Source organism: Cucurbita pepo, chromosome LG11, assembly GCF_002806865.2.
Source record: "Cucurbita pepo subsp. pepo cultivar mu-cu-16 chromosome LG11, ASM280686v2, whole genome shotgun sequence".
NCBI classification, from domain to species: Eukaryota; Viridiplantae; Streptophyta; class Magnoliopsida; order Cucurbitales; family Cucurbitaceae; genus Cucurbita; species Cucurbita pepo.
Genome location: NC_036648.1, coordinates 716,774 through 729,329, shown reverse-complemented (window position 1 = coordinate 729,329; position 12,556 = coordinate 716,774). Strand labels below are relative to the sequence as shown.

At 38.0% G+C, this 12,556-nt stretch overlaps 3 protein-coding genes and 1 non-coding gene across 4 annotated transcripts; 1 reads left to right on the top strand and 3 right to left on the bottom strand.

Annotated features, from left to right (window-relative positions):
- Positions 1-1,835: 1,835 nt before the first annotated feature.
- Positions 1,836-4,069, bottom strand: LOC111805657 (putative cyclin-A3-1). Its single transcript, XM_023690806.1, has 8 exons — positions 3,575-4,069; positions 3,228-3,460; positions 3,060-3,135; positions 2,896-2,972; positions 2,742-2,775; positions 2,500-2,649; positions 2,288-2,422; positions 1,836-2,204 (listed from the first exon to the last, which is right to left on the bottom strand). The coding sequence occupies exons 1-8, from the start codon at positions 3,920-3,922 to the stop codon at positions 2,139-2,141; spliced, it is 1,119 nt and encodes a 372-aa protein (XP_023546574.1). The 5' UTR covers positions 3,923-4,069; the 3' UTR covers positions 1,836-2,138.
- A 792-nt stretch (positions 4,070-4,861) lies between these two features.
- TRNAG-GCC lies at positions 4,862-4,932 on the top strand. The gene has a single exon. It is a non-coding gene; the product is annotated as a tRNA-Gly (tRNA).
- A 318-nt stretch (positions 4,933-5,250) lies between these two features.
- Positions 5,251-8,373, bottom strand: LOC111805455 (probable LRR receptor-like serine/threonine-protein kinase At3g47570). Its single transcript, XM_023690562.1, has 2 exons — positions 5,724-8,373; positions 5,251-5,624 (listed from the first exon to the last, which is right to left on the bottom strand). Exons 1-2 carry the CDS (start codon positions 8,371-8,373, stop codon positions 5,251-5,253), a joined length of 3,024 nt encoding a protein of 1,007 aa, XP_023546330.1.
- Positions 8,374-10,592: 2,219 nt separating this feature from the next.
- Positions 10,593-11,242, bottom strand: LOC111805701 (peamaclein). The gene is made up of 2 exons (XM_023690883.1): positions 11,103-11,242; positions 10,593-11,000 (listed from the first exon to the last, which is right to left on the bottom strand). Exons 1-2 carry the CDS (start codon positions 11,173-11,175, stop codon positions 10,816-10,818), a joined length of 258 nt encoding a protein of 85 aa, XP_023546651.1. The 5' UTR covers positions 11,176-11,242; the 3' UTR covers positions 10,593-10,815.
- Positions 11,243-12,556: the final 1,314 nt, after the last annotated feature.

Genomic DNA, 12,556 nt, shown 5'->3' with positions numbered 1-12,556 from the left:
AAAATAAATTAATTATATAAATGTATATTTTTTTTATTCAAATCAAGTACCATTTATAAAAGAAAAAAATTAAATAATTGACAACTCGACTTATTAAATGAAAATAAACGAGACTAAAATCTAATATAGGTACATAGTAAGTCGTAAATTTATCCATTTTATCCTTACTCATATCCATTCACCCGAAAATGAAATATCCAAGCTACCTTATCTTCACATGACCTATATCAACCACAAGGAAAAAAATTGAGTGCCACATTCATTTATTTATTTTTTAGATTAACCATACAATTCCTAACTATATGTAAAATTAAATATTTGATATTTTAGTTAAATTAGGAAATTATGCATCAGAATGAAAGTAAATTGAAAAGTAGAGGCAAACATGTGGGGTTGAAGACCAGTTATACGAGGTGCCTAAATGCTGAAAACTGATCCAATAATGTTTCATGTATGGTCGCATAAGCACCCCCCATTCATATCATCATATTCCCACCTCAAAATCAGAAGCCAAATCAACAAAACACCATATAAATCACAGGCAAAATCTGTCACATATAATCAGTATGAAAAATGTTATGCTTATAAAATCTGTTTATGTACCGATCATGGAACAAATTTTGAAAATGGAAAGGAAGCTCAACGATTGTGAAGTGGATCTGAAGAATTTGGAACCTTCCTCTTGCTTGACTGTAAAGCATGGAATGAACTCATCGTACGGTGCTGTTTCTGAGTTGGGGTTGCTTGGTTTAAGCTGACAACATTAGTATCCTCTTCTCCATTCATACTATTCGGAGCTGCAATTAGCAGCAGCAGCAGCAAACAAGCCACCGCCATTATACCACGCAGCTTCATACCCACGGCTGCAGGAGGACACTTGAAGAACCGCATTGGTGGGGACACAGGGGAATGCATGAATGGGTAGTCTGTTGGGCACTGAATGAATGGGTTGAGTTGAGTAACTGTATAAATAAAGAGAAAAAAAATCCAGACTGGGAATTGAGAAGTGTGATGTTTTGTGGTGTTGGCGCTGTTGTCGGTCACGGGAGTAATAATTCAATTTTATTAAATTAATGAAACCAGAAATCACTTCCACAGGGTTTGGTTTTTTGTCTTTGTTTTTTACTTTTAAAGCAGCCTTACACTGATAATATAAAACATGTTAAAAAATTAATCAAATAATAGTTTATGCTAAAGAGCTAAAGGTTTTTCCATTGAAGGAAGAGCAGTAGAGTGAATGCGTAAGAAATGACAGTAATTTCGTGTGTTCCAGCAAACAAAGAACGCATTGACAAACGACATGTGGCCTTTTGGCAAATTTAATGTTAAAGTTTCTTTCTTTACTGGATAAGATGATTTCTCTTGGTTTGAGGAGAAACTTTTGGAGCTAACTGTGAAGCCTTCAAAATATGAGAAGAAGAAGAAGAAGAAGGAGTGTGTATTGGTGATGTCGGGAATTGTACATTGCCTTTTTTCAGCTGTCGTTCAAGTGGGCAAATCTTGTCGGATGGCAGTGGGCAGTGGGTTTGAAGTTTTGTAGTAATCTCAATGTTTGTTTTACAATTTCCTCTGTCTCTTTCTCTTATCTTTAGTGTTGGGCATTGCTTAAAGCAGAAGTTACCAATGGTTCTTCCATTGTCCTTTTAAGCTTAAACAACTGCCACACCATTACTCCAAAACCTGCTACAATGAAACTCCCAAACTTAAAACTAAGCTTTTGAAGGCTGTTCATTCACTGATATTTGTTCAATTGCTAGGCTTTTCTGTTGGATGTTTTCTACTGTGTTTACTCTTTCTTTGTGGAGTTGGCTCTTTTGTAGCCTTGAAAAGTTGAGTTGTTCAAAATAAAAATAGAATGCCATGGATGCATTCTTTACTGTTATTAGTATGGAAGAAACCTCCAATTTACAGGTAAAATGGAGTACAACTACAAAATCCCCAACTGGTCTAAATCAGAAACATCTTTCAACTAATATAAACAATATGGGTCCTAATCCTCGACGCACCAAAATCACCAATCTGGTTGAGAGCTGAAACCAAATTCCCATCTTCCCAAAATTTCTTTCCATCTATCAGCAGAGGGTCAGAATCATGCCTTCAATTAGCAACTAAAATGTATCAAAGATCCTTGCTCTGGTTTAAGCTTCTTCGAAATAGGCAGACGGTATCTCAGGGGGTGAAGGCATCATTGCCACACTCTTGAACTGTTTGGATCAGAAACGTAAAACATTAGCACCTTCTTCAACTTTTAGCCACATTTATTAATGAAGAGGATGAAGTTTCTTACCCTTTGTTGCTTGTATTTTTCTCTCACAGCTATCAGAGATCCCCCTCTTCTTGCCATATACAAATCGTGTAATAGAAGCACACATGGCCTTAGATCAGCTGGCCTGTAGCCTGTGTATTGTTGCAAGTTCGGACCCTGCAATTCACTTATATATCAGCAAACTACGTTCAAGTTCATAGTTACATAATCAAGGGATTGAAACAAGGTTTTACCCAAGGATGCTGCTTTGGCCGGATGATGAATTTTGCAAGAAATACGACTGAAGCAGCAATCAAAGAAGGCAAGAACTTCACAAAATTATAGTCCAATAAGCTTAGCTCAGCAAGGTAATGACCCAGAAATTCCAAATGCAGATTTGGTATCTGTTTCAAGCATAAAGCAGAAGAGGATTAGTAAATAGAAAACTCAAAGCTGGTTTAGAAAGAGATCAAAATAAAAGGATGTCGGGGCTTACTTTGAAATCTTCTTGTGCAACATTAGTGAACCTCCTGTAAACATAAGAAACAGACCAGAACAACAATTCAATATACACACCACCATGATTGAATTCACATATTAGTCGATCAAACTCCAAAACACAAATGGGACTAGAGTTTACTTATACTTGCCTTAAGAATGTCTTGGCAGTAGGATTTCCCATTTCAAAGTTCAAAGATTTGAGTATATCAGCCTCCATCTTCACAACCTTACAACATCACAAACTCATATCTCAGGATTGATAATCCAGCAACGAGGACGAGATTTATGTTAAGCTATAAAGGAAGATATTCACCTCATCCCTTCTGTAAGTATTATCTGTTATGTAGCAGAAATCTTCCACATGTGGAGGGGTGATCTCTTCATATTTCCTGTTCGATAAATCAAGTCAAGAATTAAATCATGGAAACTTATGATCCCACGAGGAGATTCGTGAATAATTTCCAGTTTTTGGTGAACTTACGAGGCAATGAGCATTGAAGAAACCCCCAGCAATTGAAGCCTTTGCCTATTGATTATGTTCATTGATAGGAACCTGTCGATGTAAGAGATGGATAGATACAGAGTATCGGAGCCGAGCTTGTACTCCTCGGCAACCTCAACCATCCAATCAACCAAGACCCCTCTCATATTAGCACTTATGTCCGTCTGAACCTTCTCTAAGTAATTTGGTATCGGCCTTCTTATTGGTTCCGCCTGAGGAAACCCATCGCATTAGAGACATTCAAAAGCACGAAAACAGAACACTTCAAAACCCAAAATCAGAAACCATTTGTTCAAAAAAGAAAACACAAGAAAAATGGCTCTTACCTCCATTTTGCGAAGATAAGCATAAATATCGGAGGAATAAGGCCCCTTCATTTCTGGGTCGTCCAAAATATCATCAACGGTCAACTTGGGATCATTATCTTCCACAACCACAGTCGTCTTGCTCATTGGAGCAGCAGCGATCTTAGTTCTCTTCTTAGGCTTGCATTTTGTGATCTGGGACGTGGCCTTCCTCTTCTGTGCCGCTGATCCAGTAGCATTCTGAATGTTGGGAAGCTCACCGAGAACCACCCGCTTTTTATTCGTGGATTGGTCATCGGACATGGCGGATGCCGCAACTCTCTTTGAGGAAGCACGAGTGATACGGACACAGTTCCCTAACTCGGCCATTGGGTCCTGATCTCAACCCTTCGCTGTTGGCTCTTGTGGGTCGGAAACTGAAAACGAGAGAGAGAGATGGAAGGAGCAATGGGTGAGTTGGAGGAGGTCTGGGGGGGGGCCTTTGTAGGAAGGAGGGGGAAAGGATTTAGCAACAAGAAGACCGCCGTTTTTTTAAAAAGTGAACGATTTGGCGCTAACAAGAATGAGAGCCAATTTCCACTAAAATGATTTGGGATTTGGGGATTGGGAGCTTTTCGGTGTTTTCCCGGGTTTTTTATGTTTCTTGTTTTTTTGTTGGTTTTTTTTGGTTTTTTTNCGAAATTGGTTTCGAAAATGAACCCGCCATTGTTTAAGATTTGCTAGGACTCCCTCTCCTTACGGCGCGTGTACCTCACGCATCCATGCCATGCAACTTCATTTTTTAATACTTAATAATATTACATGCCAAAATTGCTCTTTTTTCTCTAGATGTTCCCCTTTCACAAGGAACTTTAATTCATGGGTTCTTAGGGTGTCACGTCGGACTTTGATAGAGAGCGTGTCGTGTCTCTAGCTAAGTTGTCCAACAAGTAGAGGTAGAAAGATGATCCCGTCCCATAAGACTTTTAATAGTTATTATGAAAATGTTAGATTCATGTCATGTTTGATCGATCTAGTCTTCGTACCATTTAAGATGCGAGTTTGGAAAAACATAAAAAAAAAAAAAAAAAAAAAAAAAAAAATTAAAAATTTGATTGAAGGGGCTGTAAAAGATTGACACTTTGAACAATTTGCTACCTGACAAACTTTTCACTCAGAAAATAGTCATGAGTTTGGAAAAATATAAAAAGGAACGCGCCATGAGTAAATTTGAGTTTCCTAGGGTTTGAGGTTAAGTTTCAATAATTTCATTGTTTGGATGGACACGTATCTTACTTTTTATTAAAATATTTATTCATTTCATCAACAGCACCAGTGGTCTAGTGGTAGAAAAGTACCCTGCCACGGTACAGACCCGGGTTCGATTCCCGGCTGGTGCAGTTTATTTTTCTGTTCCGTTGTAAACCAACAATTCATATATTTTTTTATATGAACTTTTATTATTTAGCAAGTGGACAGCACAACTTATAATCACAATGAAGAAAAATAATAGTAAGAAAATCTGTAAACAAGCTTCCAATAATAAATAAAAAAGAGTTTACATTTTTATTTATATTCATCAACCATTAGCAAATACTTCATCTAAAACACCCATATTCACAAATACAACTTGCAGATGAAACGCCGCAGTGATGAAATCATAACCCTTTTACCAAATTACAAGCCATTCCACTCTTATCAATCTAAAAACCAGCACTTCATTTTGGAGGACGAGTAAGGCTGTGTTTGGCACTTTTAAGCTTTGACACAGCATCGTGGATGTCAATGCGGTTCACTGGAGTATTCACTGTGCACGACAGTGCTACTCCAATTACTTTGATCAAACAATCTTTTTGCATTTCTGAACTGATGGTTCTACCTTCGTACTCCAAATCCACACTCACTTCTGTCAGCTCATCATCAATCACTTCCATTATGTGTTCGGGGAAACATGAATCCACCCATTTTATCAAATTCAATTCTCCTGTGAAATATTCATCTGTTGGCCTCTTTCCTGTAAACAGCTCCAGCAGTGTTACTCCAAAACTGTACACATCTCCGGCTGTTGTTGGCTTCACTCCATACCCGTACTCTACAATATCAAAATTACAACTTTTAAAAGTTTAGTTCTTCAAAAGTGGTTGATGAAAGCAAGAAACTCTGTTCGTGATATGACAGATGATGTACAAACCTGGAGGAAGATAACCAATTGAACCTTTTAGGACGTGTGTGGAAGTGATGGAAGATTTAGTGTTTGCACTTTCCATCAGCAACCGAGCCAATCCAAAATCTCCTACCTTTGCTGTCATGTCTGCATCTAGAAGGATGTTGCTAGGCTTTAAATCACAGTGAACTATAGGAAGTTCACAATCGTGGTGCAAGTAGTTTATTGCTGAACCAACATCGATGGCAATGTTTACTCGCTCAAGGACATTGAGCCCAATTCCACGTTCATGGCTCCTTTGGCCATGAACCCACTCATCCAGGCTTCCATTGCTCAAAAGTTCATAAATCAAAGCTCGAAATTCCATGTTTGAGAAGTCTACGCTAGAGCAGGTGGTGATGAGTTTAACGAGATTTCGATGTCTCACATTCCGCAAAGCTTCACACTCAGCCTTAAAGCTCCTTATAGAGCCAGTCCTGTTAATGTCAAGAACCTTAATAGCCACGGGGACATCTTGCTTTAAAATGCCCTTATACACAGACCCAAAGCTCCCTTTTCCAATCAAGTGTTGCTCGCTGAAATTCTCTGTTGCCAAACGCAGCTCATCGTAAGACACCATTTCATGTTGACCCTTGACAAACTCCGTGGATGGTGCAGTCTTTGACTTCTTCCTCATGAAATGGATCAGCGTACCAATGATAAAGCTCAGTGCCAATGTTGAAAATGCAACTGTGAAGATTATAACTTTGACTACTCTGTCATGTTTAGAATCGCTCCCTGGACATGAGGAATACAAGCAAAGTTTTGAGTTTCCTTGTAAACTGACATTGGCCCTGTTCTTAAAGATTCCCCCTTGAGGAACTTCTCCCTCAAGGTCATTAAAAGAGAGATTCAGGTACTGAAGAGCTAATAGATATTGAAGATTATCAGGGATGGGACCAGAGAGATTATTTGAAGAGAGGTCAATAACTTTGATGGCTCTAAGATCTCCAAGACTACTGGGGATGTGGCCTGATAACTTATTTCTCGCCATAAACAATTCCTCTATGCTCCCCCAACCTTTGATCGACGACGGAATCTCTCCAGATATGAGATTGTTGGAGAGATCAATCTGAAAGAGTTTTGAAAGGGACCCAATTTCCTCCGGCAGAGGACCACTAAGGAGATTGTTGGACATGTTCAATTTAGTAGTAGCAGGGAGATTGAGGGCTTCTTTGGGTATGCTTCCATTTAGCTTATTGTTGGATAAATCCATCGCGAGAAGCTTCTGGAAGTTTCTGAAAGAGGTGGGAATGCCACCAATTAACTCATTTCCAGATAAATCAAGATTGTTCAACTTTTGAAGATTTCCCAAGGAGCTTGGAATCCAACCTGAGAACCGATTTTTGGCCAAAACAAGGCTTTGGAGGTTCTCCAATTGGCCAATCTCATATGGGATTTCGCCTGATAATGAATTGTAGCTGAAATTCAGCAAAGCCAAACCATTTAAATTCCCAATCGTGGGAGGTATACTCCCAGAGAGACGATTGTCTCCCATGAACAATATGGAAAGTGATTTAGAAAGATTCCCAATGGAGTCTGGAATTTGACCTTCAAAATTGTTGCCATCAATGGCAAGAAACGAAAGGTGGGGACTTTTTGTCAAGGAAGTGATGAAATTAATCCCATCATTGCCGGAGGTGAGGTTATTGTACCCAATATTATACATAGTAAGGTTGTGAAGATTCTCCAAACCTGGTGGGACTGTCCCTTCAAGAAAATTGTAGGCAAAACGGATGACTTGAATATTAGTGATATTATGCAAGGAAGGAGGAATTGTTCCTGTAAATTCATTGAAACAGAAATTGAAAACTAAAAGATTGGGGAGCGTATGGCCGACATCCCTCGGAAATGTTCCCCATAGTCTGTTGGAAGCCAAGGCCAGAGTGACTAAAGAAGACATGTTGAATATGGGAGGGGGAACAGTGCCGGTGAGATTATTAATGGTGATGATGAGATCCTTGAGATTTTGAAGACGACTCAGCTCGGTTGGAATTGGACCAGTAAGAGAATTCGTACCAAAATTTATGGTGACAAGAGAAGAAAGATTGCCAAATGAAGGTGGGATTTCGCCAAAAAGATGATTTCGTGCCAGATTCAAGACTTTGAGGTTGGTTAAGAGACTGAGCTCAGGAGGAAGAGTGGATACTATGTTATTGGAGGTTAAGTCGAGGGTCTCGAGTGCAGCCATGGCACTGATGTTGGAGGGGAATCCACCTTGAAGGGCGTTGAAGCTCATGTTGAGGAGATTGATGCGAAAAAGGTTAGAAATTTGATGTGGAATAGGTCCTGTTAAGAGGTTGTTTTGAAGCTCAAGGGAATGGAGGAAAGTGAGGTTGCCAATATGAGGGTCTAAGGAGCCTGAAAGTTGCAAGCCTGAAAGATCAAGGGCAACAACTCTGTTGCCATCTTTGTTGCAGCTGACACGAGTCCAGTTGCAGGGGGAAGAGTTTGAATTATCCCAAGAAGAGACAGGATTTGACGGCTGCAGATTAGTAAATCCAGACTTTATTGAAATCAATGCCTGTTTGTCTGTTTCAATGCTCAAACTGGCTGATCCAACCAAGGAAAATGAGGCTGTGAAAGCTAAAACTGCAACAAATATGGCAAACTTAACAGCAGGGGTTTGAGTTCCCATGGCTCTAACCTCTTACTATTGGTCGTGAATTTGAAGGAGGATGAAGGAAGCTCGCTATTTATATTAATACAACCTCGTGCATTGCAGAAAATAATTATCAAACAAATTTTGTCGCCTTATGTCAACAAATTAATGTGTAAATGTCAATCCATTGTCACATAATGAAGATAATCCTAGAATAATGGAAAATCGTTGAAAAATAATAATATAAAAGAAATGATAGAAATTTAGTATAGGTATAGAAAATGCAACGACGGTCAAATGTATTTAAGCTGTGAAAAAGACATTGAAACGTCAATCCAGCCCACTGTCACAAACAAAGTCAAACGTTTGAGGTTTGAAATGGAAGGCATTTAAGTTCATGATAAATTGTTTATATAAGTTGCCATTTTACTCCATTAATAAGATATTAATCACAATATTTAATAATTTTGTAGTATATAACTGAATGAATAAAACATCTATATTTTTTTATTGAAGAAGTTAAAAGATTAAATTTCTTTTACTATCCACGTCCCTTTTTTTCTTTATTAAAACCCAAAAAAAAAAACGTACAAAATGGCAAAGAACGTTCACCAGCTTCAACCTTCATTCAGTCTCTAAACTATATCTTTCTAATACCATTTGTGACGATCCATCTTAAGATTGAGATCAGGATCACGATTTATAAGAGTGAAAACTATTCCCACGAACCAACTTGAATCATTGCACCATGTTTTGACCTCAATCACATGTATTATAGGCAATTTTTTAGAAGGTCATACAATATAGAATTTCTCACGGTAAAACACACAACTTTGGAGTTAATACGATTGAGCTACCAAAGAGTAAGGTGCACATTGTTAGATTTTCAATTCTTTTAAGTTTTTTTTTAGTTATCTTAGGATTAATACGATTGAGCTACCAAAATGGCCAAGAACGTCCACCAGCTTCAACCTTGATTCGTCTCTAAATTGTATCTTATTGATACCATTTGTGACGACCCATCTTAGAATTAAGATCAGAATCATGATTTATAAGAGTGAAAATTATTCCCACGAACCAACATGAATCATTGCCGCATGTTTTGATCTTAATCACATGTATTATAGGCAAATTTTTAGAAGGCCACACAATATAAAATTGCTTACAGCAAAACACACTTAACTTTTGAATGAATACGATTAAGCTACCAAAGATTTTTTATCCTCGTTGTATTTTCAATCTCAATTCTATTTCTCATTTTTAACATTTACTCAACTGCCACATATTTGTTTTTAAGAGAGATCGAGGAAGAAAGTAGATAAAAAATCCATTGAAATTTAATAAATAAATAAAAAGGTGTTATCTTTGATTATTGCATCTTTCTAAATTACATTAATCAAAATTCTTATATATATATATATATATATATATGTAAAAAAATTATATTATTAAAATTTAAAAGTAAAAGTTGAATAGATGGCTAATTAATTTAGTTATGAAAGTTTAGATAATACAACATAATTTATAAAGTTTAGGTAAAAATGAATTGTTTTTTCTTTTATGCAACATTATTTTAAAAAGCATTTATTTGGTGGATTCGTTTTGGATGACATGCACGTATACGGGGAATGCTATCAGGAGGTGGTACAGACACTTCGTCAGCATCAATGGAATGGGCACTTTCACTACTACTCAACAACCCTCATTCCCTCCTGAAACCCCAAGCACAAATCGACGCCCACCTCGGTCCCAACAGACTCGTTCAAGACTCCCATCTTACCAACCCTACCCTATCCCCCTCCCTCCTAAAACACACGTTCTGCATTTACCCAGTCGCCCCATAGCTACTTGACCGGGTCGTCGGTGCCTTCCACGTGCCTCGCGGCACAACGTTGCTTGTAAACAACTGGGCCATTCAAAACAATGCCGAGCCTTATCCGAAGTCGGTGGTGTTTAGGCCGGAGAGATTCAATGTAGGGGAAGTGGAGGGGCTGGCCGGGCATGGGCCTGGCGACGCGGATGGTGGGGCTGACTTTGGAGTGTTTGATTCTATTTAATCATAAATCTATTTCAGAATATTATTGAAATTTTTGTAATTTAAAAATATTTTTGAGTGACAAATTACAAAGTGGACAGAGTATCTTTATTAGTTTCTTTAGTAACAATAGTATGAATGTTGTTGTCTGATAGGTGGAGGGTGAGGTGGGATACTGCATTAAAGTTTGAGAAATTAATTGCAGGCAGAAAAAAGCAAGTGTGGCTGCACATCGATCACTGCACGTGAACAAGATCGTCCCAAATAAAACAACTCAATCTTCACTAAATAGAAAAGAGTTGAGCGAAGATATAACTGAAACAGAGGTTTTAAGTTAAAAGTGGAGAGATCAACTCATAACGGTCCATGCAAAGTGAAGAGGCAATGAGATTATACAACACAAACACACAGCTTAGGCAGCAGATGGCAGTAGAGGGTGGATTTTAAGGACACTTGGACTTCCCCTTGGAGTTCTTCATCTGCCCATAGCAAGGGCACTCATGCTTGTTCCCATAAGTCCCAGACGGCACACACCCGCATTTCTCGCAGCATATCCCGCAGTACTTCAAGCACCGATCCTGCACCCCTGCTTTTGCACATCTACTTGCGCATTTCGAACTGCAAAAACCTTTCACCCACAAACAAACAAACAAACAAGCAAACAAACACTTGTCTCATATTCTTACAACGGCATGATATTGTTCTGTTCCAAAGAGTTTAATTTTGTTACCTGGGGCAGCCAGGGAGAGCTGGAGGAAGGAGGTGAGAACGAGAATCATTGAAAGAAGATGAAGGAACTTCATTTTCCCGGGAAACAAACAGAGTGTGAGGAAATGCAGAGAAAGTTGTGGGATTTTGGGGGTGGTTTTGAAGGGGTATTTAAAGCGGAATTTGTTGGTTTCAAGGGGTGGAATTATTAAATGAAAGTGAAAACCACCAGCACATTCCAGACTGTCAAAAACTTTTTTTTTTTCTTTTTTTTCCCTTCACAGCAGTAAGATTCCTTCTACCATTTTAGGTTGTGGTGTTTTGTAGTACGTTCTTTGGAGTTTCGACTTCTACGTGGAAATAATTGCTATGGAGACCGACCAATCCTGGTTTGACATCTATTCAGTCAGCACAGTTTTGTGATGTGGACGCCTATGTGGCTTCCTTTCATTGCACCGTCACCTTCACTTTCCACTACAGTGTTGAACAAACTCATTCTTGTGTTTTGAAAAATGGGAACATGATCCAGAAGATTCCCCTAGTTGACCCAGTAAAAGTAGTTTTAAAATAGAGTTTGGGTTTTTAATGTAAAACCACGAAACGAGCTTGCTATGGGGTATGCGTTGAATCTATTACACAGTATAATAGTATCCCTTTGTGTCCCTTTGTTGGTTCAACAGCTCTAATTGTGCAAGCTAGATTTCTTTCTAAATTAGACAACATCAAGCTAACATTTTTTCCTCTTCAACATCAATTCTGATAAATATTATCAGTTTTGGTACGATATATATATATATGAATCAATTTTCATATCCTAATAAGAAATGATTTGGGTGTTAATGGTGTGTTTCAAAAAATAAAATTTGAAAAAAATGGAGAAATGATGACCTAAAAGTTGAGTTCCGTGTGTGATGCCGGAAGGTTGAAAAAGAATGGAAGTGAGAAGGAAGGAAGGCGGTGGGGGCTGCTCCTTCCTCCGTGTGGCTACAGAAAAGGGCATCCATGGGGTGAAGCTTCTGGAGGAAAAGGATGTTTCTTTCTTTAATTGCCTTTATTATCCTTTTTCGTTGTATTCTTCAAAAAGAAAATAAAGTTCAAATCAAGAATGAAAACGACAACGCTTAGTTGGCCTTTCATTCCAATTTAAATTTAAATTTTAGAGTAAATATGATATATATATATATAGAGAGAGAGAGAGAGTTGAGTACATATATAAAAGTGGAAAAATTACATACACAGTAAGCAACAGCAATATCTCAACATATTCAATGCGTATAATTCTCGCTACCACATCCTTCAACTTGCATAACATTTCTTCATTCAATTCCATTAACAAATTTAAATTTTAGTAAAAATTTGAAATGAAAACAAAAAGAAACTTTCAAACTTAAAAACAAAAAGAAAATCAAACTCAAACTGAAATGTAATCAAAATTAGATTGGAAAACTAGGGACTAAAGTGATATTTTTTTCACCC

Bases quoted from the DNA above. Each gene is read 5' to 3' on its own strand.
- LOC111805701 (XM_023690883.1), bottom strand. From the start codon at position 11,175: ATGAAGTTCCTTCATCTTCTTTCAATGATTCTCGTTCTCACCTCCTTC. The intron at 11,001-11,102 runs GTAACAAAATTA...TGTGGGTGAAAG, and splicing joins GCTCTCCCTGGCTGCCCCAG to GTTTTTGCAGTTCGAAATGC.
- LOC111805657 (XM_023690806.1), bottom strand. From the start codon at position 3,922: ATGGCCGAGTTAGGGAACTGTGTCCGTATCACTCGTGCTTCCTCAAAG. The intron at 3,136-3,227 runs GTAAGTTCACCA...TTTATCGAACAG, and splicing joins TCTTCAATGCTCATTGCCTC to GAAATATGAAGAGATCACCC. The intron at 2,776-2,895 runs GCAAGTATAAGT...TTATGTTTACAG, and splicing joins ACTGCCAAGACATTCTTAAG to GAGGTTCACTAATGTTGCAC.
- LOC111805455 (XM_023690562.1), bottom strand. From the start codon at position 8,373: ATGGGAACTCAAACCCCTGCTGTTAAGTTTGCCATATTTGTTGCAGTT. The intron at 5,625-5,723 runs GTTTGTACATCA...TTGATATTGTAG, and splicing joins AATTGGTTATCTTCCTCCAG to AGTACGGGTATGGAGTGAAG.